Raw genomic sequence first — 24,428 nt, forward strand, 5'->3', positions numbered from 1 at the left:
GGAGAGTGAAGATTAGGTGGTTGCGGGTTCGATTCTGTCTGGAGTTTGCATGTTCTCCCCGTGCCTGCGTGGGTGTTTTCTGAGTATTCAGGTTTCCTCCTACATTCCAAAAACATGTATGGTGGGTGAATTAAGTGACCTAAATTGTCCAGTGAGTGTGAATGGTTGTCAGTCTATTTGTGCCCTGTGATTGGCTGGCGACCAGTTCAGGGTGACCCTAAAATGTTTTGCATGGTTGTACAGTTGCCTCACTTATTGTGTTGCTTATATTTTACATACATACATTTCATATTTGGAGTTTATATCGTTGTTGCTGGGTTAAGGGACCAAAAATCAAATAATGGGTTGTCCAAAAACATTTCTGCCAGGTACGACATTAGCATCGACCGCCCTTGAAATGCTTAAAAGCGCCACATTTTGCAATAAAACACTTTTCCGGAAAACAAATCTATATTGTCTATTAAAAATAAAATAAACACATTTTATTGAGGACGCCATGTTTTAAAAATGTGATATTTTGTCACGTCAACGTTACAATTTGGCATAACAATCCAACTTTTTCCATGACCGTGCTACATTTTGCCTCAAAAATGTGTGGTTTGGCCCGTGTGAAGTTCCTGGCTAAGGCCACACTGGGAAGTAAGGCCAGTGGAACTCGGGTTTATCTGGTGTACAGAGGTGGTGTGGAGTGCAAGCAGTGTGGCAGCAAAAAATCTTGCGGCCTGGAACCTTCCGTGTTACAATTGGCACGCCATTATCTAAAGGCAGCAGTTACGGACGAGCCTGTCGAGCAAGATCATGATAGTTTACAGGCGGCGTGCCAGCCTGAGCTGATGTTCAGGTGTGTCACAATGTGTGCAAACTTGTTTCCCTCGTAGAATGTTATCTGCTTGACTTTCAGGATCAGCTCAGGCACCTGTGCCCCCACCTACTTAATAGCACACTAGAATTTAACTTTGTTGTGTTGCCAGTGTCCTCGTTTAGCACTCCTGCAGGGAAAGCACAGACGCAGGCCAGATAGGAAAGCACTAAGTAGGGATTATCGATATCACTTTTTTTTTTCTCAGACATCTACCACTACGAGAACTCTACTGACGAATAGTCACCGACACCGATACTAAGTAACCGATACCAGGTGTACTTGTAATTTGTATTAAACCAATGTCATCTAACTTTGAAGACCTTTTATTTTTTTTCTGACAAAAGGCAGAACAGTCACGTTGCGATAGTTCAAATAAAATAAAAAAAATAAAAACTCTGATTTAGGATTCATTTGTAATTATTGATTATATTTTTAATTAAATAAAAATTGTGTCCCAAAATGTCATGTGTATGAACATGCTGCGTTATGCCTGGAAAGTGATAAAAAATATATTTATCCACAAAAAGTCACAAACTGCTAGTAAAATTATTACAAAAAATTACATTAAGGAATGAAAATTCCCACTTAATTGTTTTATTTGCCAACCATAGGTTAAGTTTTGGTAAGCAAATTTATCATTTTATTTTTGTAATTTTGGAATGTCCTTGTTTTTTTTTCTCAAAGCAATTATATTCATCCATAAAGATTCTTATATTTGTGCATTTTCTGCACTGTAGATTTAAAATCTGTTTTGGAGTAAAGAGAAAGAAATGTGGAGAAAAGAATATGGATTCATCGATTAATGGGCTAAATAATTGACAGATTAATCGACTATTAAAATAATCGTTAGTTGCAGCCCTAAATATAATTGGGTTAGCTCAAAGTATGTTAACTTCTAATTTCAGTAACTATGCTGTAAGAACGAGCTTGGCTGTACTTGTGACCTCCATCACCCTCAAGTGGAGTGAAATCATTAAGGCCCACTCATTCATCTACTCACCCTCATTTTTTAAAGGAACCCCATCCGATTCTCATCTTCTTTCTCACCCCCGCTCATCCTCCTCTTGAGACGTCGATGTGAAAAATAGCATTTTTCCAACATATCTCCCCGAGGTAGCTTTGGCAGGCGCTCACACGGAGGCCGCGTCTGCCTTTCAAACATCCCCCTCGCACTCGGCGGAACAGATCGCCGGTGACGCCCGCCTACCTGGCCGTCCGGTGTCTTTTGAAGAGGTAGCCATCTTTTGCAGCTTAGCTGGACTTGCTTTGTGTGTGCGTTTCTGCGTGTGCGACCAATCTTCCATTGTCCCCTTCTTTTTTTCAACCTGACCTTCAACATGGACAATTTATGCTCATGGCTAACAAATCAGGCTAATAAAAACACACTTGCCTCACCTCCAAAGAATTTGCCCATACAGTGCGGAATAATACTGTACAGGAGCGACAAAGAGGACGTTAAATACAAAAGCTCTTCTTTTGTTATATTTTTTACAAAACGATCCATCAGATGGCTGAGACAAACAAAAAGTTGAAAACAAAATCCAATTCGCATCCTCATGCATATTTCTTGAGTGGGGAAAATGTGTCTCAATTAACACATTTGCATGGGGTGATGATGGCCGACTCCAAATAGGTCACTGACTCAATCTCCCGCCTCCGAATCTTCCCTCTAAAATGTTAATTAAGGAGGGCTTTGAGATTTTTCTGCTCAGGGCTGGCCATATGGGCCGGGCATATGTTATATGTATATATAGTACAATTTATAATTCATACAGCACTGCAGGAGGGAGCGTTTGAGGCACTGCATTTTTTTTTTTTTTTTACTACAAAGGGGAATCAGTATGTTCGGGCCTCCCAAGTGGCAGGTAGCGGAGCTTAGCCCATTTATTAGTTTCATGTTATTCACTGTTCCACAATGGGATCAACACCTGTTTCTCTGGCGAATGACTTAAAAGAGCATTAGAATGGCTGAGTGACTCTTGCTTAATAGGAAATGAATGCAAGACATCTATTGTGTTTTCACTCAGATTACATGATGTTCAATTTAAGTGTAGTCTGTATCAGGCGTGTGGATTCTCTTCTGTCAGGGGTCAGTTTAGTCCTCCAAGGGCCTGCTGACTAAAATCCTGTTCCCAATATTTTGCCTTGTCATTGTTTTTGTGATAATGTATGCAATCAATAATAGTGATGTTGGTTGTTTTTGCACAATATAGATATAACCTGACATAGGTGTTTGCTATACTGTTTCCATGAATATGTTGTGTTTTGCTGCTCTATCACAGTCCACGGTTTATTTGTAAACAGCGGGGATTTCCAAGTTTAATTGGTCCCGTGACCACACTCAAAAAAAAAAGTGTTTTTCCCAATAGCCCTCTTCTGTATTGTACTTTATAAAACGTAGAGTAATAGAATTGATTAAAATGTAAAAATTCAAATGGTTTGTGCAGCATGATTAAGCTATCGCACTGCTCTTTTTGATGTGTGCACCTTGGCCACTAGGAGGCAGTATAATGTGCACGTGCAGATACATAACTAACAACAGCTTAGAAAGTGACGGAATAATTTTTTTTCACAATGGATAAATAATTTATGGCTGGAACGAGGCTGATCGGTTTTGAAAAATAATCAAATTGCGATTTGAAAATTGCATTCTACTCCATTATGATGTTGATTTGAATTTCATTAATTGTGAGTATTGTTATGTTGTCTGTCCACATGTGTTGCTCCCCCATTTGTATTGAAATCATCCGTTGCTTAATGGGTTTTAGCTCACAGTGACATCAATGCAAGTTTCATTAGCCCATCTAAGGTGTTTTTTTGCATTGAGCAGACTTTCATTTAAGACAAAGCCATTTGGTCGGTTTACATACACAATCCCTAAGTCAGTTTATATGTCATTTTGCAGTAAACTTAAACTGGTTGTGGCAATATAGAGCTAAAAACCTACATTTCGAAGACTCGTTCAATATCTGCCAAATTGCTTGTTGCTGTAAAAGGGAGTTGAGTTCACTTGTTTAGGAAGGGGAGTAAAACTGCAAAGTTATTTTTTAGGATGGTCTCAGCCGTTACTAAGCAAATCCACCCCTCCCTTATGATTTGCTGTAAAAATGTTTTAAGATGAAAAAAATAAGATTCAGGGGGGACTAAGGAAAGCAACCCCTGATTGATTATTTGATTGTCATAGCAATGGAGTCCAAAAACATTTGTCCTTATATTGCCTTTGGAAATGGATGTTGCCTTGCACATTCCCAACTGAGCCAGTTGTCCCACTGCCACCCTCCTACCACACGTATTAATCATCAAAATGGGCCGTGGCAGCCAATGGCAACGACTCCGTCGACGTCACTTTTAGCCTCCGTGTCGGCCAATCGGGTGAGGCTTGACGCCGCACCTGACCTTGTCTCCGACCAAGACGAGCCAATCACAGAACCCGCATCGCACACCTGATTTACCGTGCTCCGGTTGGCTGGCGACTGCTCCTGCACAGGTGCCACAAATCTGGGCGTCCAATCGAATGCAATGTGGCCTGGCAGAGGACGACGTCGTATAATACGGTGCGACGCAGTCGCTTCTTATCAGCAGGCCTCGAGTCGGAACAATGGGCAGTGTGTTTCCCCTGTAAGCAATGTTTATGCACTAATAAAGATGATTAGAAAATCACACAATTGCCAAAAAATGGAAGGTTTGTGAGTGCAGATTATCTGTAATAAAACAGCAAGGGTGGAGAGAGGGGGGGGGGGGCGCAAAGGCCTCTCATTGCGAAGGATATGAATAGCCTTTGTTTTCGCCACAACTCGCGGCTGTGCGGTCTGCCAGCGTCTGGCTCTTATTATGGGGTTTGTGTCTGTGCGTCTGCTTAAGTGGCACGCACGTGGACGCCCGTGTGCTTGCGTGCCGGCATGTGTATGTAAATATGTGCAGGTGATTATAGTTTTTTTTTTAATGTAGCCATTTAAACAATGTCCTGGTGTCGTCGCTGAATAAATGTGTCACGGGGTCCCGGCTGGCACAAGAGCGCCTGTTTGCTTTTTTATCCGTTAAAGTTGTGAAATGAATTAGGATTTCGCAGAACGCCACGGCGGCTGTGGGATTTGGGCTCCCTTCGGCTAAGCGGAGCCGGGATAGCTTGATCCAATCAGCGGCACCGACTGCGAGGAGAGCCCATTTCACAGCGCCCGGCTCTGCCAGAAGTCTGTCTTGCTGGCCTGCTTGAATTAGAATACAAATGAAGCTCGCTGAATGCACACATGTATGGATACAGAGGTGTACTTACACACTGGGCTGGATTGAGATGACGCTCAAGCTTTGCTCTGTGTCGAGAAAATAAACATTTGCAAAGACGTCGTTTTCAAATGACAATGTAAATTTGAAGTGACGTTTCCACACTTGTTTTTTTTTTTTTAAAGCGCTTGACACAAAGGAGATATTTTGATTCCTCCCAAAGTTAGATTGACATAGCGTACTCGTTAATAGCATACTGGCAACAACAACAATACAGAAAATATCACTTAATTAAGTAACGTCATGCCTGCGTGAGCATTAATCCAATTCAAAAATTTCCAACCTCAACTTAAAAGTTGTCAGGATTAGTAACTGCCTAACCCGATTTCTCAAGACAAAAAGATCTGCATTTTTCTCAGCTGTCAATATTTTTTGGCTATTTTTCTGCGCCTCACCGATGCACATAACCAATTTTGATATTGACTATTTCATTTTTTTTTTTCCTCTGTTTTGCAGGCTACCGACGCTTACCTGGTGAACGACGATCCTGTCAGAGGCCCAGGCGTGCCTGAATGTTTCCTTGTGTCTGATACATACAGGGTATATATACACAAACACACTCACACACACATTTTCTGGCCATACAAACAAGCCGAGTGGATAAAAATGATCTACTCTACCTTGACTCACTGTGGTTGCATTTTTTTTATTTTTTTTTTGGACAACCTCATCCCCCCCAACAACATATTTAACACATTCAGCACTATGCATGTTCTCACAGAAATTTTGATGAATTTTCTGTAACTGATTGGGACAATTTTACATTACCACTGGCTTCAAACAATTTCAAATGTTAGTATGAATTTCTTTTGCATGTAAATTGGAACCAAGCGTTCCAACTGAGTTCTACAACGTTGTGTTGCATGTTGCATACTGCCGGTGTCATTTTCGTCCAAAAGTCTCATCCCGTAAGCCATAAAATGATGCATTACGAATTCCTTGGCATGCATGAATGCACCTTAAAATTGCGACTTTTCTGCTGTACATTTCATTTTTTGCCCCCATGTATCACTTATGCTCCGTAGTGAGGATTTGTTAAGGCGTATTTTCATTTTTAATGGGACTAAACGTGTTCCCAGCTACAGCACAATAAAGTATTGTGAAAGAATTTTACAAGTGTTTTAAAGACATTTTAAGTATATCCCACAATATAGATCTGTGGCTTTACCCTCAAATTGTTATAATTACCTTTGTAGGATTTTTGACAGTTGCTTATTAAATTCCTTATAATAGGCATTTCCCTCCTTCATAATTCATTTTTCATTGTGGCCTTGATACTACTTGATACATTTATTGACATAACTGCAGGACGTGCTTCATGAAGATGTACACATCCTGTTGTATATAAACAAAAAACGTGATATAATCCAAAGCAGCCGGACTGAAAACGTGAGCTGCCATTACACACGGTACACACTTAAAAAGCAGCAGGCCCGCCACATTGCACACAGACACACACACACATGCACACACACTGAGATTGCAAACAGACCCATAACGTCTCCTGCGTACGAGATGCTTGTTAGCCATAATGGCCAGTCTGACTGCATATGTAGTGTACGTCCATGACTAGTACGCTGACATAAACAGCATTTGTAATGGAGCCACAACAAGCCGTCTCACACGTTTGGCCCGCTAATGGCGATATCAGCCTTGGCTTTTAACGTACAGCGTAACCACAGGAGATGGTAAACATAAAATGCGCGGCCAGCGGCGCGTGTCAACGGGAGACCACAACACGCTCGAGTGTTGTCACACCATGTGGTTTTTCCTCGTGTGGCAAACACAGTCTCGGAAACCGCCAGAGCTCCAGGGAGGGGGCTTTTCTTCAGCGTGGCGGTCAAGATGGGAAACATGGAGTTTTTAGATGCAAACCTGAGTTCTGGTGTTTGGTAACTCTGCCTGCGGTTGCTATAGTTTGTGATTTGGCTGCCGGAGCGCCTGCGTCGTGTTGAATACTGAGATGGGCGTCTAGGCTCGACTCCAGCTACACACAAAGAGGCCTGCTGAAGTCAGACACAGTAGAAGAGCCATGTAGAATCGAGCGCGTCATGGTTGGGAACTGGACCGTGACACCTTTCCAAACTGACCTAATCCTCATCAGTATTAAATCATTTTGAAGGCCAAATTTTTTCTGGTCATTGATTAGTAGTAAAATGCACACAATGAAGGGACTGCCCACCAACAGTGGGCGCTGCAATCCCCCCATGTGATGTGACTCAGCCAATCAAATCGTTCAGTCGGGGCAGCTTTATGCGGATTGGGTGTGTGTAAGGCAATCGGCGGTGAAAAATGTTCAGGGTACGAAGAGTTGTACTTTATACAGAGCGTAGAAAAATAATGTTACATGTTGCTGATATTAGTGCATACTATAATATGTGAATTATTCTATTTAGCAGTTCTGCACTTAAGACCTTTGAGATGCAGCATCTCAAATCCAAAGGGGTCAAAGACAAAATGGCTCCCTCAAATATTAGCATCAGAATATTTTTACAGGTCTTGTAGTTGAAACACACAAAGATTTAGCAAAAAAAGGCACCATAGCAAAATATAGATTACGATGTTAATATAAACAATCCAAAATTAAGATCAAATTACAAACAAAAATGCTTCTCTTTTACATTCGACAAAATAAACAGTTCTTGTAATCGTCTCAGTTCATTGTAAACTGCTGAGACCATTTAAAACTGTTGTTGCTAACCAAAACAGCAGCACAAAAGCAGTCTAGACAATAAATATAGTTGCTGTTGATCCTAATAGAATTTTAGAATTATATCGATTATACCTCATACAATTTTAGTGTTTTTGATGTGTATATCTATTGAAAGTTTATACAACTGCTTACTCTAACAAAATATTTGAATTTAAATTGTTAAGCATACTATACCTTATGATGGTCCGGACCTGGGCTCAAAGACATTTTGTTCTGGGCTGAACCTTTAACTAAATACCGCCCGATGAAGAGTGAAAAGCCGAAAGTAGGAGAGAAAAGGAAAAAGAGAAAGAGAAGAGGGTGTGCGACAGCTTTGGGGTTTGGAGCTGTGCCTTGCTGGGGTGTGGTTTGGAATGAGGAGCGACTAATGGAAAGAAATACACTCGGCCCCCTTCACCTTTTTCACTCTTTCCCCCATTTTTCTTTCCACTCCTATGTAGTATCTTTGAGCGCAAGACGAAAGAATGTATGCGTGTGTTCATGCACACGCTGCGGTAAGTATCCCACATTGGCTGAGGTCTCGTAAAGCTCCATACCCCCCCACACCCCTCACTTTAAAAACTTGGCATTGAAGCACCGGGGTTACTTCAACCTCCAAGACCGCACCCTATAGCCTGCATTTACACACGTACACACACACTACACAATGTTCCCGCGCACACACTCGGGAGGCAGGGGCTTATGTGTAATTGCAGGCACTCTGCCTGCATATATGAGTTTGATTAGTCCGAGGAGCAGGGAGCGGGTGAGGATAAAGCCGAGGCTGATTAGAACCAGAGAGTATCACTTGCATACAATGGGAGTCACATTGAAGCAGCTTTGGACCGCTCGGTCCAAGTTCAGGTATCAACTGTCCGCATGTGTAGTGGCTATTATGCACAGTACGCTGCAAAAGGAGCTAGACATTGTTACGCTTTGGAAAAAAGAAAAGAAAAAAAATAGAGGTGGTTATAAATTACAAGCATCCAGAAAGCAAATGTGCATTTTGCAGTAAAACGTTGTTGGTTTCTTCAAAGCATGCCAGGAGGTCCGTAGAAATAGATTTTTTTTTTTTTTACATTCTAAATATGATGTGGTGTCATTTATAACTAACAGGCGACGTTAGCGTGGCTCCTCAAATCCGCCTTGTAAAAGTTAATTCAACGCAAATCTTGGTTAGTGTTGGAGCCAGCCATTTCCTGCTACTGTAAATTCAAAACTGGTTGCTGTCATCTCATTGCAGTCACACGTTAAGCGAGTCAACATTGTCTAGAATTAAGTTTGCCAGGGTCCAGTGCTAAACCATGGTTTACTTTACTAAGACACATCCACCAAGAAGAAATTTGAACATTGAAGAAAACAAATTGTAATTCATGTTAAAACTCACTGTATTAACTGTAATAGCAAATGTCAAAAGAGTACCTCAAGGATGCGCCTTATGCCCCCTTGCCCTCATTTTACACTCAATTTTTTGGCATCAGAAAATTGACATTTATCTTATTCATGTAGAGTCTACTTTGACCAATTAAATCTTAGAATACATGGAAAGGGGACCTTGAAAAAAAAAATCCTATATTAAATCACGATTGCAATAGTGAGGTGTAATTTTTTTTTAAACTACTACATACTCTTATTTAGTTGGAATTTTTGGAGTAGCAAAGTGGTCTAGTGGTTGCCTCACAGTTCACAGGCTCATGATTTTATCTCCTCTGTGGAGTTTGTGGCAACTCCAGCTTCCTCTCACATTTTCAAAACATGCACATTAAGGTCAGTGGACACTAAATTGGCCATAAGTGTGAATGTAAACGTGTGTAAGATACATGTGTGTACCCCGTTTCTCAGAAAGGATGCACTAGCCCACTCTGATGAGGGTAAGCAAAGATGGAAGAAAAATTGCAGTCACTTTACACATTTGTTCTTGCCTTGTCGTGCTTTTGAATGTCAAATGTAGTACAGACTGACACAAAAAAAGTCACGCTTTTCCTTTAACACGTGATGTTTGTCTAACGAGATGCACAACCTTTGCACGGACAAACTCAACATTAGCTTACAAACAATCCCCAAATATGGCCAAAATTCAGTATTGAGCACTTAACACACTTTAAAAAAAAAGGCAATTTAACTATGAAAACATTGGGTTTGTTACAGAAATGTTTTACTGCATATATTGGAATCATTATAATGTCGGAAATGTTTTTTTTTTCGTGGTGGCACTTTGCGTAAAAAGTGGAAGAACTGCTGCAATTCTGGGATAGCAACTTACCTGCCAACAGATGGAGACTGTTGAAAATGATAAATGGACAGTTTAAGAGAGCTTGTTAAGTAAAATACAACTCAGTTGTTTGTTAAATTGTTATTGGGACATTTAGAAGTCATCAAGGGGTGTCTGACAGGATGACAACATGCATGGAAACGAGGAAAAGAAATGACATGTTTGGGCATGGGTCTTATTGAATGCATTGGAGAGGGAGCAAAAAAATAAGATGGCTTGTAATTGTTTGCATTGCTATAATTATTAGTTTTTCTTCATCTTTTTTTCTTTTGCATAACATGCTCCGTAATGGAATTCATTCTGTTCAGTTCTGCAGAAGAAAAGGTCGGGAGTTTTCGAAGTTCTAATAAAAAACGGTCGACGTACAGTAGAGTACAGTTTTGCATGGGGAGGGGAGGGGAGTGAGGGGGGAGGGCATGAGCGAGGGGGGGAGGGCATGAGCGAGGGAGGGAGGGAGGCAGGCAGAGCAGAGAAAAAAGTTTCTCCTAAAAGTTGGTGCGGAGCTCGCGGCACAGTGAGCGAGGCGGGGTTAGAGCCTGCACCGAGCCACAGTACCGAGCCTCGGCCAGCCTTTGCAATGCGGCACCGCAGCGAACCTCCTCCATCCACGTTGACTCGCGACCGCTCCGACCGCCACCTGTAGACTCAGCCATGTACTCCCCTTACTGCTTGACACAGGTACGCACTTTTATGTTGTCCTTTAGCAAAATCGGGGAAAAAAATATATTTTAATCGCTTTGTGGCTTGTCCCGTTTTCCGGTCTTGCGTGCCTGCCCGAGGCTGTACGCCGGTTGCAGAGTACGTGCGAGCTGCCGCTTTTTCGCCGTCCTCCCCTCGGAATTTCCTTCACTTTCGCCGTGCCACTTTTCAACCTAAGATTCAGCACTCCTCCTTTTCTTTGGTTTTAACAGCGCTATTGCATTTGACGTTCCAGTGCGGCGCTACGCGATCGAGAGAAAATGGCGCTTCTCCCACTTTATCTTTTATAAACCTATCACGAAGTCCAGTGCAGTACAGTAGATTAGTGTGCAAGTGTTCGAGTTTGACCCTAATTAAAGTGAACGCAAGTTGACTTGAAACCCTACCGACAGGTTTAACCGACTTGTTGCGTTCACGGACCGAGGAAGTGGGAGATGAGCCGTACGCACGCTCTCGTTCACGGCCAAGGGCGAGTTGGCGCTGTCGTGGTGCTTTCACGGTCACGGTGGACGCCCTCGTAAGCGCCCCCCCCACTCACGACGTATTCACGGTCATGTCATTATTAGTCGTGAGAATGCGTTTTGCGTGCACGCGTGGGCATGTGGTGCGTTTAGGGTGCGAGAGGAGGGATTAATAACATTTTTGAAGCACGGCGTTTTTCTTTTATTAAAATTATGTTAATGGCAAGCATTACATTAACTGCATGGATATAATTCATTAATTACATGACAGTATGCATGTGGTCATAATTTTGTCTTTTTTTTTAAATTTTCATAACTACAGTAATGTTGCTTCAGCCTATTGCTGGAGTTAATAAATATGTATGTGAGTGATAGGACACATTTACTGTTTTAAAGGCCTTGTAACACATATATTGTATGTTATGCTAAGATATAAATCAAGTTGATTTTCAAAAACGACATTATAAATAAATTCTGTATTAAGTATGCACAATGGAAAAAAAAAAAGACGAAAGTCGAGGATCTGGTTCACCTTCACTTTCAAAGCATGTTGCCATAATAATCAGTATAATTTCCAAATGCTAAGATTTTTTTAGTAAGTAATAGGTCAATGATTGTTTTGATGTGATGAATCACACATATTAGTATTGTTTGACTTATTTGACATAAATTTAATAAAGGATCACAATAAAGGTCATATTAAATGACCTTTTATTTTTTTTCCAGCTCTTTGTTTTGTATAATGCAGATTTGAAAACATGTAGATTGTGCCTTTTAAAATGAGATTGTACAACAGACAAAATCATTTTTTTCCCCTACAGTTTTAGGAAATGTTCCATATTAGGTGGAACATTTATACCTTAGCTTCACCCACCAGTTATTTTTTTTCCAACAACCTTTTCCATGCGTGATGTAGGATTTTCATTACTCACTAATCAGGTGCTACCATCACACATTGCGGCAGTCATTACTGAAGTAGTTTATCATTTCTACACTTTTTAATAATTTTTCAGTCATAGCAATTTTACCCTGCCAGTTACCTTTTTACTGACCCAAAACGTGCTATCCACATTTCCCCCCCCAATCAATTTTGAAAGCTCTATTCCATAAATCAGACGTCCCGTGTCCTTAAACACAGCAGTGTGTTGTGTGCGTGTGTTCGCGCGAGCGCGCGCACGAGAGCTCCACATGGAAAACATGTGGATTCCCTCTCAGTGTTACTTGAAGAAACACGTTTCCTCTGCCCGTTTGCACAAGTGAATCACACAATTTTTAATCACTCTTGTATATGTTGAATTAATCACACCACTTGTGTCCTTTAAACGACTCCTTACACGTCCCTTGACCTTTCCGCCGTCTGCCTCTCTGGCATAAGGCACTGCGCGAGCATGTGTGTGTGCGGCACATTTCCTAATCAATATTCTATTTGATTTCTGCATATTTAGTAGAGACGATTTGCAAGCCTGCTGCTATGAGTGTCCGAGTTCCCGCCGTCTTTCCGTTAATTAAAATGAATTGGCAGATATGGGCCACGCAGTGCATGATGGGCATGTTCCAGAAGATGAATATCAAATTCGGAAAAAAACAACAAAAAAAAAAAAACGTAGTCGGTCATTTCTATTCGCTTTTAATTTGGAAGCCACACTTTTTTTATGTTGAAGCTGCGCACGTGAAGATACACGCGCACCGTGGTTTTGCGTCGTACGTCGTTCCCTGATCATACCTCGTGAATAATTAAGATTTATATTTAGAAAAAAAAAAAGTGGTGAGACAACCTTTGAGTGCATTATTAATAGCGCTAAAGAGCTTCGTTGGAAATGACCGTGCCCGAAAAAGGTGCAGCCAAAAATGTGGAACTCTGGCAGCGGTTCACAGTCCTCGTGACGGAGTAAACGTATTTGCATAAAGTTTTGATGCGATGTGAAGGTTGCGGGGGCGTCTTTAATTAAAACTTTTATGTGCGGGGTTTTCAAATCAATTATCTCAGCCTCCAGTTAAGTCGCCGCCAACGCTGCCAACTTTCTAGTCTGCGTGCAAACTAATGAGATGCACAACTTGGTGCAGGAGATTGTGCAGCGCACTTTAGGGGGGAAATAAAGAACTTTTATTCTCTTTTATTCTCACTCATTAGGGTTTGATGTCAAATTATGTATGCTTGTGATTGTTATTTTTTCATTTTTTATTTTAATGGGGCTTTCCATATTGTTGGTGAAAACTTGCTCAGCTTGCAATGCATCCCCTCCCACACACTGACGCTGCAGTTAAATATTTATTTATTAATTAATCGGGAATGCAATATAAAAAATTGAACCTGTTATTGCTCCCAACATGAAAATTATGTGAGATGCTATTGAACAGCGGTCAATAGCAGCATATCATACCAGTTTGCAAATATCTTGCGATTACATCTCCGCAACCTTCCTGAAATGTTTTTCTGTCCGTAATTTTTATTGGCTTTATGATATCTTAGCGGATTTTTTTAATACTGTATGAAATATGTTGGATTGCTTTTCTCTGAACATTTGCACATTTTTGGAGGGAAAATGAAAAGCATTGCTGGAATGCTTGGTTGATTTTTTTTTTGACAAGAATTTTTTTATGAAGAATATTTAAAAAGTAATTTCCAGCTTGAGGTGTTTCTAATGCTTAACGCTTCTTCCTCCACATTCACATAATTTTTTTCTTATGTTTTTTGGCACACTGTTGCATTAATGTGAAAGTTTGATTCAAGGAAAATATTTTCTGTGATCGTTGACGGCACTCGTGAATGCTTGTCTCAGCATTCACATACCCGCATTTTTTTTTTTCCCTTTCCACACAAAAGCACCAGTGTGAATGTCTGTCACTCAGCATCCCCCCCCCCCCCAAAAGTATTTTATATCCACAAAAGCATTAGTGTGAGGTGACGTGCGAATGCTCGTCTCTCGGCATCCACACAATCATGTTAAGGTACACAACAGGAAAGTGACAGAATGATGTAGAAATTTTTAATTTGGGACACAAAAGTGTAAATGCGAGTCTGCGCATCTTTTCCGTCATAGCAGTATTTCCAAATGCTTGACTCTTAGCAGCCTGTGGCACAATTGAGCGAAAGCTTGTATCCTTTTCATGGCGCCCCAAGTATAAAGTAAGGTAGACTTTTGTTATTTCTTAACATGTTGCGGTCGCGCACTGGCTCAGGACAGGCCCAGTAAATGCATTGAAGAATAGGTTTGCTGTAGTGGAAGGAAGGCCGGCTGAAAAGTGGGCAGACTTCGGTGCCAGGACGTCAAGCAGGCGGTGGGATGCAAGCCGGCAAGCAGGCAGGCGGGCAGGCGCAACCCAGGGGTACATTGTGTTCTTTTTATTTATTCATCCTTCCCTCTGGTTGCAGACCAGGCCCACCTTACACTGCTTGGCCACTAAAGTGAGAGCTGGTGGGCTGCGATGGGTGGATGAATAGATGCTGGAGAATGGCACACTTTAGAAGATTCATTAAGATGGCAAAGGAGCAAGGAAGCATGATTTGTAGACAGGGGTTGTTTGGTTAAAAAAAAAAAAAGTCTTGGAGGTACGCTCAATTCAGCAGTGTGCTCATCCCTTATCTGCACAGTCTCCCTCACTGCCCATTGAAAATGGATTTATCAAGCTTAACCGAGGCAGTTGGCACGGCAGAGTAATAGGTGGCTGTCCCCGCCATGCATGGAAGTTATTGTGTATGCAGATATATGTGCACGCGTGAGAATATAGCCTCCCTCTTGCCTCCCAGTGCGGATTAGCTTTACGCTGATCTGCGGCCAGTGGAAGCGGGCGGCCCCTATCGCGGTCTTGTGTCGTTTTGCGATATAGTTGTATCGAGCGGTCATGCACATGTACTCTCGGCAGCATCTGAAATTAGACGCTTGCCACATGTGTTGCACGCCGATAGATAAAAAGAAAAGTCAACGTGCGCTTTCTGCTACGGCCTTCTTTTGTTTGAACCTCATAGCCTTGCTCAGGAGAATAGAAAGTACCATCGCTCGTCACGTGCAATCGTTTAATCTTTATATAATGGTGTACCTTGTCACATAAAAATGCAGGAACTGATTTTACCTTTGTCCCACGTGTGTCATCCGGCGAGACTCAAACTCAAGAGTGTGGGAAAGCGAAGTCAAATTCTTTAAAATAATATTCAATTTGTCCAAACACATTATTCCGATTAATATTCTGCAATGTGAATTAATCAGCTAAATCCACCCATTTTGTTTCTACCCCAGGCGGCGGCCATTTTGACACTTTCCGTCAACTAAAAAAGCAAAATGCACCTGTGGAGTGATTCATTTTTAAATACCTACGAATCTGTCGGAGAAATTTTTAATTTTTACCCCAAATTTGATCTTTCTGTTGTTCCTACTTGGAGCTTTCACCAAACTGTGCCACTTTCTACATTTGAGACTCACAGGCGGGACAGTAAAAACTTTCAACCATGAATTAAACATAGCAGCAGCTGATAAGATGATCAGATGGTGGAAACGTGAGTCGCCCGCTCCGGCGCATCCCTCCTTTCGCAGCTGCCGGGGGCCGACTCCCCCCCTTCACCTTAGTCCTGCTTGTCAATTAGCTCTCTGTTAAAAGAGGAGTGACGGTTAGAGCGAGATCGGCATTGTCGGGAGGGGGATGAGCCGGCCTTGTTGTTTGTTGTGTTGTTGTTTGTCTCAGGCGGGCTCCTTTTTCTTACCCCCCATTCCCTTCGTCACCTATTGGTGTGTTTTGCGTTCGTTTTGATTTTCTCACAGGGTCTTTTGTGGGGGTACCCCCACTCAATGGAACAATGCAGCCTAGCGTGAAATTAAAGCTCTTAGTTAGTTTGGAGTTGCTCAAAAGAGGATTTTACACATGCATGCATTCATCGAGCCTCCCATACGCTATAGATATAGCTAATTAGAGGAAGTACGCCCTATGTCGAGCATCAAGGGCCCAATTAAAAGAGTACCTCTGTGTGCAAGATCTAGGCCAGAGAAGCTATGAAAGCATTTCTATGCGTGCATGTCTGTGAACCGTATGCATGCCTTCTTAATCCAGGCGGGAAGAATGTGAACCAGACTGATATGAGAAGTTTCATTAACATATGCAGCGAGTAAATCAAGGGAAGACTTGCGTCGCGGCAGACGAGCGTCTGATTGGAAACAGACTCGGGGCCGCTCCTGCTGACTCGTCCAAGTCTTGTTTTGGATGTAGTCCACACCCAAGATGTCTGTCACGCACGCACATTCGATTTAGTCCGTTGCTCGGATTTGTCGGAAAAGTCTACTCGCGTGAAGCGTTCTGTAATGTTTTAGCAAATTATACGTCAAGGAGGTTGCGCAACCGTGAAATTTAGATCCCAATGAACTTTACATTGACGGATTAAGCACACGACCTACATAATTCGTCACGACTTTTTCGATTCTTCCGCCGACATTAAATGTGTGCGTGCGGCACGGAGGCCACACACCCTGAGGGAGGCGGTGGCTGAAATATCAAACAGACCTCATAAACGTAAATGATAAAACTAGTTTACCAGCATGAGATACTCCCCAGTATTATGGAGTCATTTGCAAGAACGCACAATTTTCTCGCTGTTACCGGGGAGGGCCAGTTGGTGAATTGGACATTGTAGAACAAAGTGTCCTACTCTCTGATCCCACAGCTCCCCACTCGCGCTCACTCTGTCTCACTCTCTCTCCTGTCGAGAGTGCTGGCAGCTGGCCAGGGGTGGAAAAATCTATAACCCGTTGCGTAATATCATATCTTTACCTCAACTGAACCCTGCGTAAGATCCACAGTTGTGGCGACAGATAAACGTAGCTTAAGTGTGCACTCACGCTTGTGTGATTGTGTATGTCTCGCACACACACACGGCAGAGAGCTTTGTGTGGCTAGTTAGCAGCACACATCCTCACATTAACAGTATCACACCACTTTGATCAAATGTTGCTGACAAGTGTTTTTCGGCGTGGAGTGGCGCTCACTGAGTGCCTCGCTGCCAGTAATTAGAGACACTGAGAATGTTGTCTATATTTGAAAGGGTGAAGAAAAGTGAGGTTTTTAAATGTAAGTAACATTTCAACACAATGCAATTGGCACTCAGATGATAGTCGTAAATTTTATTCCTGACCTAATTAATTGACTTGTTTTTTGAACTGTATTAGGTGCAATATTTATTTCACTATTTATTCTATTGTTACATTATTATTTTATTCTAATGTGCCGTACGTTTATTTCTGATCATGAAATGTTTTTGCGATTAAAAGCTATATAAATAAATTTGACTGGCTATATAAATAAATTTGACCGGACCGATAGAAAATGAAGTATTCGAGAGTGTCTGTCACATAAGAATAAAAAAAACAACATAAAAAACAAACAAATAACACAGTACGATGTAATGTAAGTAGAGCCTTAAAACAAGATACGGGGCATGTTTTTTTTTTTTTATCGCAGCGAGCCAGTACATGCAGTGCTCGAATCTCTCGCTCTGTGCCGAAGAATCTCCAACTCCTAATTTTTCCGCCATGGTCCAATGTGCCTTTGACTTGTCACTTGTTGTTAAAGTTAACATTGTATTTTTGTTGTTGTTTTTATATTTTACTACTAGGCAGAGGGCACATGTGCAACGTGACTCCCTTTCGATTTGCACGCTCGTCAATAAAAATTAGGACAAAGTGTTTTATTGTTTTCACATTAAACTTTTACACTTTTTTAAATACACTTTTTTTTTTATGTCAAAAAGTATTAAAGATTACCAACTGCGTCGTGAAACTGATTGCGTTTGACTTTGGAGGTTTCACTTGATTTTTTTTCTCTCTCTCTCAATACAGAGCAGTGATTCACAAAAATGTGTATCAATAAACCTCTATCAATATCCGTATGGTTCTGTTTGGAGTCAGCCCCGAGTCTAGTGGGCATGACAGTTCTATTTATTTCCATTGGACATGGTCGCACTCACCGAGAATACTTGACGTGTATCAGCTGCGTGGTTGCTCTTATCTCCCACAGACACACAAACTCGACCTGCTGCGTAACCACGTTTTGCCCTGAAAGGTAAATAGAGACTTGCAGCAATACTTGCAGCCACGCCGACAAACAAAGTCAAGTCATCTCTTGTAATATGATCCGCACAGTTACCCGAATACAATATCACATGCTCGGGTTGATTCATTTTTGATGGTTGCGATTATGATTATTAAATGCTCTGCAATGGTAATCCTCATGTGCAGCCAAGCATCATGCCTTTGCTGGGAGGCAATTGTTTGTTAATGCGCCAGTGAAACCCAAAACACATACAGATGTGTGTGGGACCCGACCGCAAAGTCTTTGCCATCGCATGCTCCCGCTTGATTTTTACCAGCCGGCTTATGGAAACTTTACAACCGCCTTTTTAGCACCCATGCTAAACTCATTTAGCCGCCTCATGCTAAGCCGCACAGTAAAGTGTGTTAGTGCGGTCGGAGTGGTTTTGGGGCCAGTTGTTGGGGAACAGCTGCACGAGTGAGACTAAGCAGGGTGGGAAAAGGGACCCGGCATCTTTTTTAACCCTTGTGTTGTGTTTTTGTATGTGTGTGTTTGCATGTGTGTGTGTGTGCGCGTCCAACTGACTGCTGAAATGTTTGTGTTTATTGACTCAAAGAGACGGGCCGTGGATGCATACACAGCGGTGTATGGGTGGCAGGGGTCCAGGCTTGGGGGAAATGTGTGTTTAAAGTACACACCGGGCTAATTATGCTGATTTAAGCATTCTTGTGGTCCTCCCAACGGCTTGCGGTGAGCTAACTGGCGCAGGGGGGGCGGGGCGTCCAGCGGGGAGAAACGGGAGGTAGGAGATAAAGAAGTTCCCGATAGCCATAGAAGGCGGCCTTAAACGTCGGGAGAAGAGGTGGCAGTAGGTTTTAACATGAAAAAAATGTTGCCCCAGACACTGATACAAGGAAAAACATACACTGCCTTGATATTTCGCCACCCCCCCGCTCCTCTCACATGAGGGTAAAGTCGGTTCTGCGTATTTATTTTTATATTCAGATGTTACGGATAGCTCCGGGAAAAGGCTGTCCCTTTTCCCAGCAAGGGGAATTAATACTGTTTGAATGTTCTCTCCGGAGTCTAAAAGGGATGAATTTTGCAATGGAGTTTGGGAGGTTTGAAAGTGAAAACCTAACCACTGCTAAATAAACAAACCAGGCTTGATTAAATGCGACCCTTGTTTGTTGACACTGTGTCCTGGCCTGCGTGTAGACACCTGTCTCCTCTTTTTTTTTTTTTTGTTTAAAATGCACATTCATACGCCTTGGTGGTAACGTTTGCATGCTGTGCGCAAAATGAAAGAAAATATACACAGTTGGTGGTAGGGGCAACAAAATTACATGGCCACAGTGTAACCCACCAAGCACCATCCAAATGGGATACGCTACATATACAGTATATGTATCGTAAAGGCTTCCAAGAATAGCATCAACTCTGGTTCCCCAACCCGAAATAGTTATAGGCTAGCACAACGTGTCCTCCAGTTTGTAGCTCTATAAAACAGTTTAAAAGGATTAGTACATCTTTTTGTCCCATCTTAAGTATTGCTTAAAATTCGAAATCAAAAATGGCGGCTAGACAACCAAATCCCAAAGTGTTATTTCCCATAAATGCAAATCTTGTCATAAATTTGATGGCTTGAATTAAAAACTGTTTTGAATATTAATATAATTGGTAAAAACTCCCCCCCCCCCCCCCCCCATGTAATTGAGAGCTTGCTTTATTATTTGTTGATTAATTTGGCTCCAAGAGGGAGCCCCAGTGGTGCCTCATAATTTCTGTCAAATCAGATCGCAACTTAATTAGTGAGCGGTATCATTGTGCATCGGTAGTTACTTGTATCGTAAATATGTCGAAATATTGGCCGTCGATCAAGATTTGTATCGCGCTGATTCACGTTTTGGTGTGTCAGTTGCAATGAATCGTTTGTGACCTTAGTAGCTGAGGACAATTCCTTTCATATTGTCTCTCGAAACCATCGGAAAAGAAGAAAAACGGTTTTAAGGCTCCCGGTGAGGAAATCTCACAGGATCCATGCGGTCCTTCTTCACAAGATCAACCGACACCGGAATTCATATGCGTTTTCTTCTTGAAACAACATTCTTTGCTTTCCTAACACCTTTCCCGGCTTTCCTCCTCCTTTTTATTACGTGTTGTCTTACATTTGCCTGCACAGTCTCATCTCATTTTGTCTTTTAAATCAGCCCAGTTTCTGTCAGCCTCCTCTTGATTTGATTCCCAGAGGAAGCCGAAGAATTATCTGGGTTTAGTCGAAGGCTTAAAAGCTACTTCCTACCTGCTTGTCATCTAAAAACGTTTAGTCCATTCAATTGTTTGTTTTTTCCCCGACGTTCTCATTGTTATCCTTAAGTGGAAATGTTTGCTATCCACACTTTGGGTTTCTTTGGGGATGTGAAGGAATGCTAATGTGTCTCATAACCACATTACAACTCTCGGAGGAAGTAAAGGCTATCAGGAGAAACAAATCTCTGGGTTTTCTCCACCCCTTACATTTAAAAAGTGTGTAATTTGAATTTTCCTATCAAACAATAGTCTAGTTGTATTTAGAATTTGTTTTTTTTTTTCCGGCAGGAAAAACTACCAACAAGAAAAAAGAGGCCATATTTTTTACATAATATATTTTTACAGGCACGTTAGATAAAAAAATTCAAATGCATTAGTAGTGCAAATCCTGAAAGAATTCTAACAGGATACAATCAGGGCCGGGCCGTGCCCTCTCTGACATGTTGCAGTGGAAAAAGGGAGCGAGGGATTTGCTGGCTTTATTATTAGGGCCTGTGAGTGTTGTTGATGGAGCGGCTCCATGCGAGTTGACACACACACACGCAGACAGCGGTGAATGCTACACTGAGCAGAGGTGTCAGCCTTGGCTGCTGACTCTATGAAAGGCAAACTCTTAGAAGTGTACGTTCGTGCGAGTGTGCGCGCGCAAGTGAGCGAGCGAGCGAGCCCAGCACTGAATTGCACGTGTGTGTTTGTGTGTGTGGGTTTAGTGCTGACGGCCAAGAAGCCTCGGCAGCATCTGACGTGGCAGCTCTTGCTGCTTTCAGTCCAGCCAGCACGCTCCTTCTGGCGCACTTTCCTGTGATACTATCTTTTCATACAATCACATATTTATAAATGGAGACTGACTGGTGTTTTGGCATTGAGAATTGATAAACAACGCCATTCATGGGGGCGGCAACAGCGCATCCAGAAAATGCATTCTTGTTTTTTAGTTAGTCAAAAATGTGGATTGGAATAAGATCAGTTGATTTGAACTTTGCCATGGAAAAAAAAAATATTGCTACCTGTTTTTTTATTTCCTTCGTCAATTAAAAAAAAGTTCTTCCTTGGCAGAGGTAATAAAGTGAAAGAACTGAAATAATCTGTCTGATCCAATCGCATATTCACAATTTAAAAAAAAAAAAAAGAAATTGTTCAATGTAACCTTTGGTCCATTAAAACCATTTTAAAATTGGTGATGATTTTTGAAATTATAAAGATCCCTAAAAGTCACCACAAATGTCATTATTTAATTATAAGAATTGGCTCCTTTGTGCAGAGTTGGCAAAAGCATTACTGCATTACTCGCTTGCAACCAGCAGGGGCGCTGTTGACTCAATCTCCACTCGTTTGCGGCCTAAGAACGCTACATTGTCAGCTAGCTTTACTCACTATGATTACTGTATAGCTTACATTAGCATTGAAGGCGAAAATGATGACAATTCTGACTTTTGTCGCCCACCTATCCTTATTTTCCCACTCTTCTTTTATCGAGGTGGGTTTTATGTCCCCTCGGAGGACATGCACTTATGGCTGTCTCCCTGCGGTGCTGCGGTGTTCCTGAAGTCTGCGCGAGGTGGTGGTTTGGCCCGGGGAAGTCAGCCAGCGCGGTCGCTGAGGAGATAACCTCCCGTCAATGTTTTGTGTGTGTGTGTCAGTCCTCGCTCTTGTTTTGCTTCTCCATGGAAGGCTAAAATGGGAAAGCGGTGGTTTGAGGACAAAAGTTTCAAAAGGAGCTGCTCTTTATACATGCGCGGTGGTGAAGGCTCTTTTGTTTCCCGCCCCGCATGCATTTGTCTGCATCCTCGGCCGCCTTCCGCCCCGGCATGCCGCTCGCTCGGCAGGGAATGCCACTCAAAATGGGCAGAGCGACTTTTAACCCCCGAGCTGCCAGCTCAAGACGCGCTGTCCGTCTCCCTTTGACCTAAACGCGGTCGAGCTTAGCGGAGATTAAGAGCCAACTCCGGGAGCGCCATTTGAAACGGACACCTCCTAACCCTAATGGGATCAATGTCGGCCGAGAGGCCACTTGGAGCGGGCGCAAAGCCTCCGAGTCAACACGGAGAGACAGACAGACAGACAGGCAAGGCAGAGTGCGCAGGCAAAGACCCAGCTCATATCATGCCACGGGGAGTGGGCACCGGTTAACCCTGGTGGCGCCAACCCCCAGCAGGCAAGGCTCCAGCTCACATGATAAGCAGAATTAAATCTGCAGGCTTCAGTGTCCCCGATAGGACACGCTCACCAACGTGGCCTCTCATGCTTGGCATGGCTTCCTTCTCATCTGCAAAGTTGATTTTCATTCTTTCCTTTGTGGAAAGTCACATATTGTAACCTACAGCAACCATCTTCTGCAGATATTTCATCTGATGCCAAGTTGGATGACAAAAATCGCATGGATGCAACTCTGATTTGTTTGGCTCAGAAAACTCTTTTTCTCAAAGGAAATAACTGAAAAAGAATTCATCCAAGTTAAAAAATCTATCGTTTTTTTCAATGCAACTATTGATTACATGACAGTATCGCAGTATAATTTTCAGTGGGTGTGGAAGTTCCAAACAAAAGTTTTAAATATTTTTTTTCCAGACTCCAAAATGCCTTGATGTAAATGATGGGCAAAAGTGACACTCTTTCATTCCATCTGAGTCGCAATTTTGCAAAACCACATTGACTAAAGAGTGAAGCGTACTTGAAGCGCTAATGCTAACAAGCACAAGCGGGCCATCGCGACAAGTGCCGATGTTGAGCAGCAAGGCCCCGAGGGAAGACTGTAGCAACAAAATAATGAAGGCAAAAAGTAGTGTTAGCCCGAGACACTGTCTAGTTCGGGCTGAAAGAAAGAAAAAGTCGAAGGCGGGGTTGCACAGACTGAACGTGCGAGCGAGGCGGGCACATTGGCAAAGCGTTTTTTTTTTTTTTTTTTGAATAAAGGGCGAGGGCACTCTGCCCGGATTTTGGAGAGAGGTTGGCATCCCGCCCCGCCCGCAGACGTGAGGAATAAAAGAATGAAGGGGAGAGAAAGTCTCTCAATAGTGCATCTCTTGTGTGAGGAGACGGCGGGTCCTCGCCGGCTGCTGCCGCCGCTGCTGCTTGTTAGGAAGGGGGGCCTTTTGGGTTTCATTATCTGCTCCATTCTCTGTGTATTAGCTAACTATGAGGTCCAAGACCTCAAGGCCCCCCTACGCTCCATGTGTGCTGCCCGCGGCGTACGCCTGTCGGAGGTGTTTGCGCTGTGCACCCCTCAGCTATATTCAAGGCAAAATTAATTCCGATTTTATTAAAAATAAACATTTCCAAGGGGTAAGAGAACCTTTAAGTAGGACGTCAAATTCTACCCCCCAACCTACTGGCTACTCTTTGTGTGTGTTGCAAGGCGGGCCATCGTTTGAAGACTCCCAAAAATATGAATAACGTTCTCATAGTTACCTCAAACTCGAGTAATGCTGAGCATATTTTCCCACGCAACACGACAGAAATGAAATATAACGTAAACATTCATAGGGCGCCTTCACTTATACCGTATATGCTTCACGTAATGCGACACCAGCCCGTCTTTAGTTCCTCACTTCAAATGTTTGAAACCTTCCCGATGTCTTCATAACGCATAATGTTGCCCAGTTGTGTTTAAAAGAACTGATAACATCGACTCTTGCAGAAAGGCGTCTCTCGAATCCAGCGCGCCGCCGCTATCTAGATGAAACGTCGGTTTTGCATTACCGGGCGGTAAGTGTGTAGCATTTCGCTGTAGTCGGCTTTTCCCTCGCCACAAAATATTTTGGGTGTATGGAGTTTTGAGTTTCCATCCACCAAAACCAAAGTCAGAAAATCCCCCATTTATTTAACGGTGGTTGCAGATAA

The 24,428-nt window shown here is 42.5% G+C and overlaps 1 protein-coding gene across 12 annotated transcripts in view; it reads left to right on the forward strand.

Annotated features, from left to right (window-relative positions):
• Window positions 1-24,428, forward strand: part of nfixa (nuclear factor I/Xa) — a 97,595-nt gene that overhangs the window by 2,465 nt on the left and 70,702 nt on the right. For 11 of the 12 annotated variants that reach the window (XM_037259770.1, XM_037258183.1, XM_037255755.1 and 8 more), the window contains exon 2: window positions 5,600-5,683. In XM_037259770.1, coding sequence (XP_037115665.1) covers window positions 5,600-5,683 — 84 coding nt within the window. Of the gene's footprint in view, window positions 1-5,599; window positions 5,684-10,584; window positions 10,786-24,428 lie in introns of those variants that run through there. The other variant, XM_037255082.1, reaches the window with a different exon arrangement.

This window comes from Syngnathus acus, chromosome 1 (assembly GCF_901709675.1).
Source record: "Syngnathus acus chromosome 1, fSynAcu1.2, whole genome shotgun sequence".
NCBI classification, from domain to species: Eukaryota; Metazoa; Chordata; class Actinopteri; order Syngnathiformes; family Syngnathidae; genus Syngnathus; species Syngnathus acus.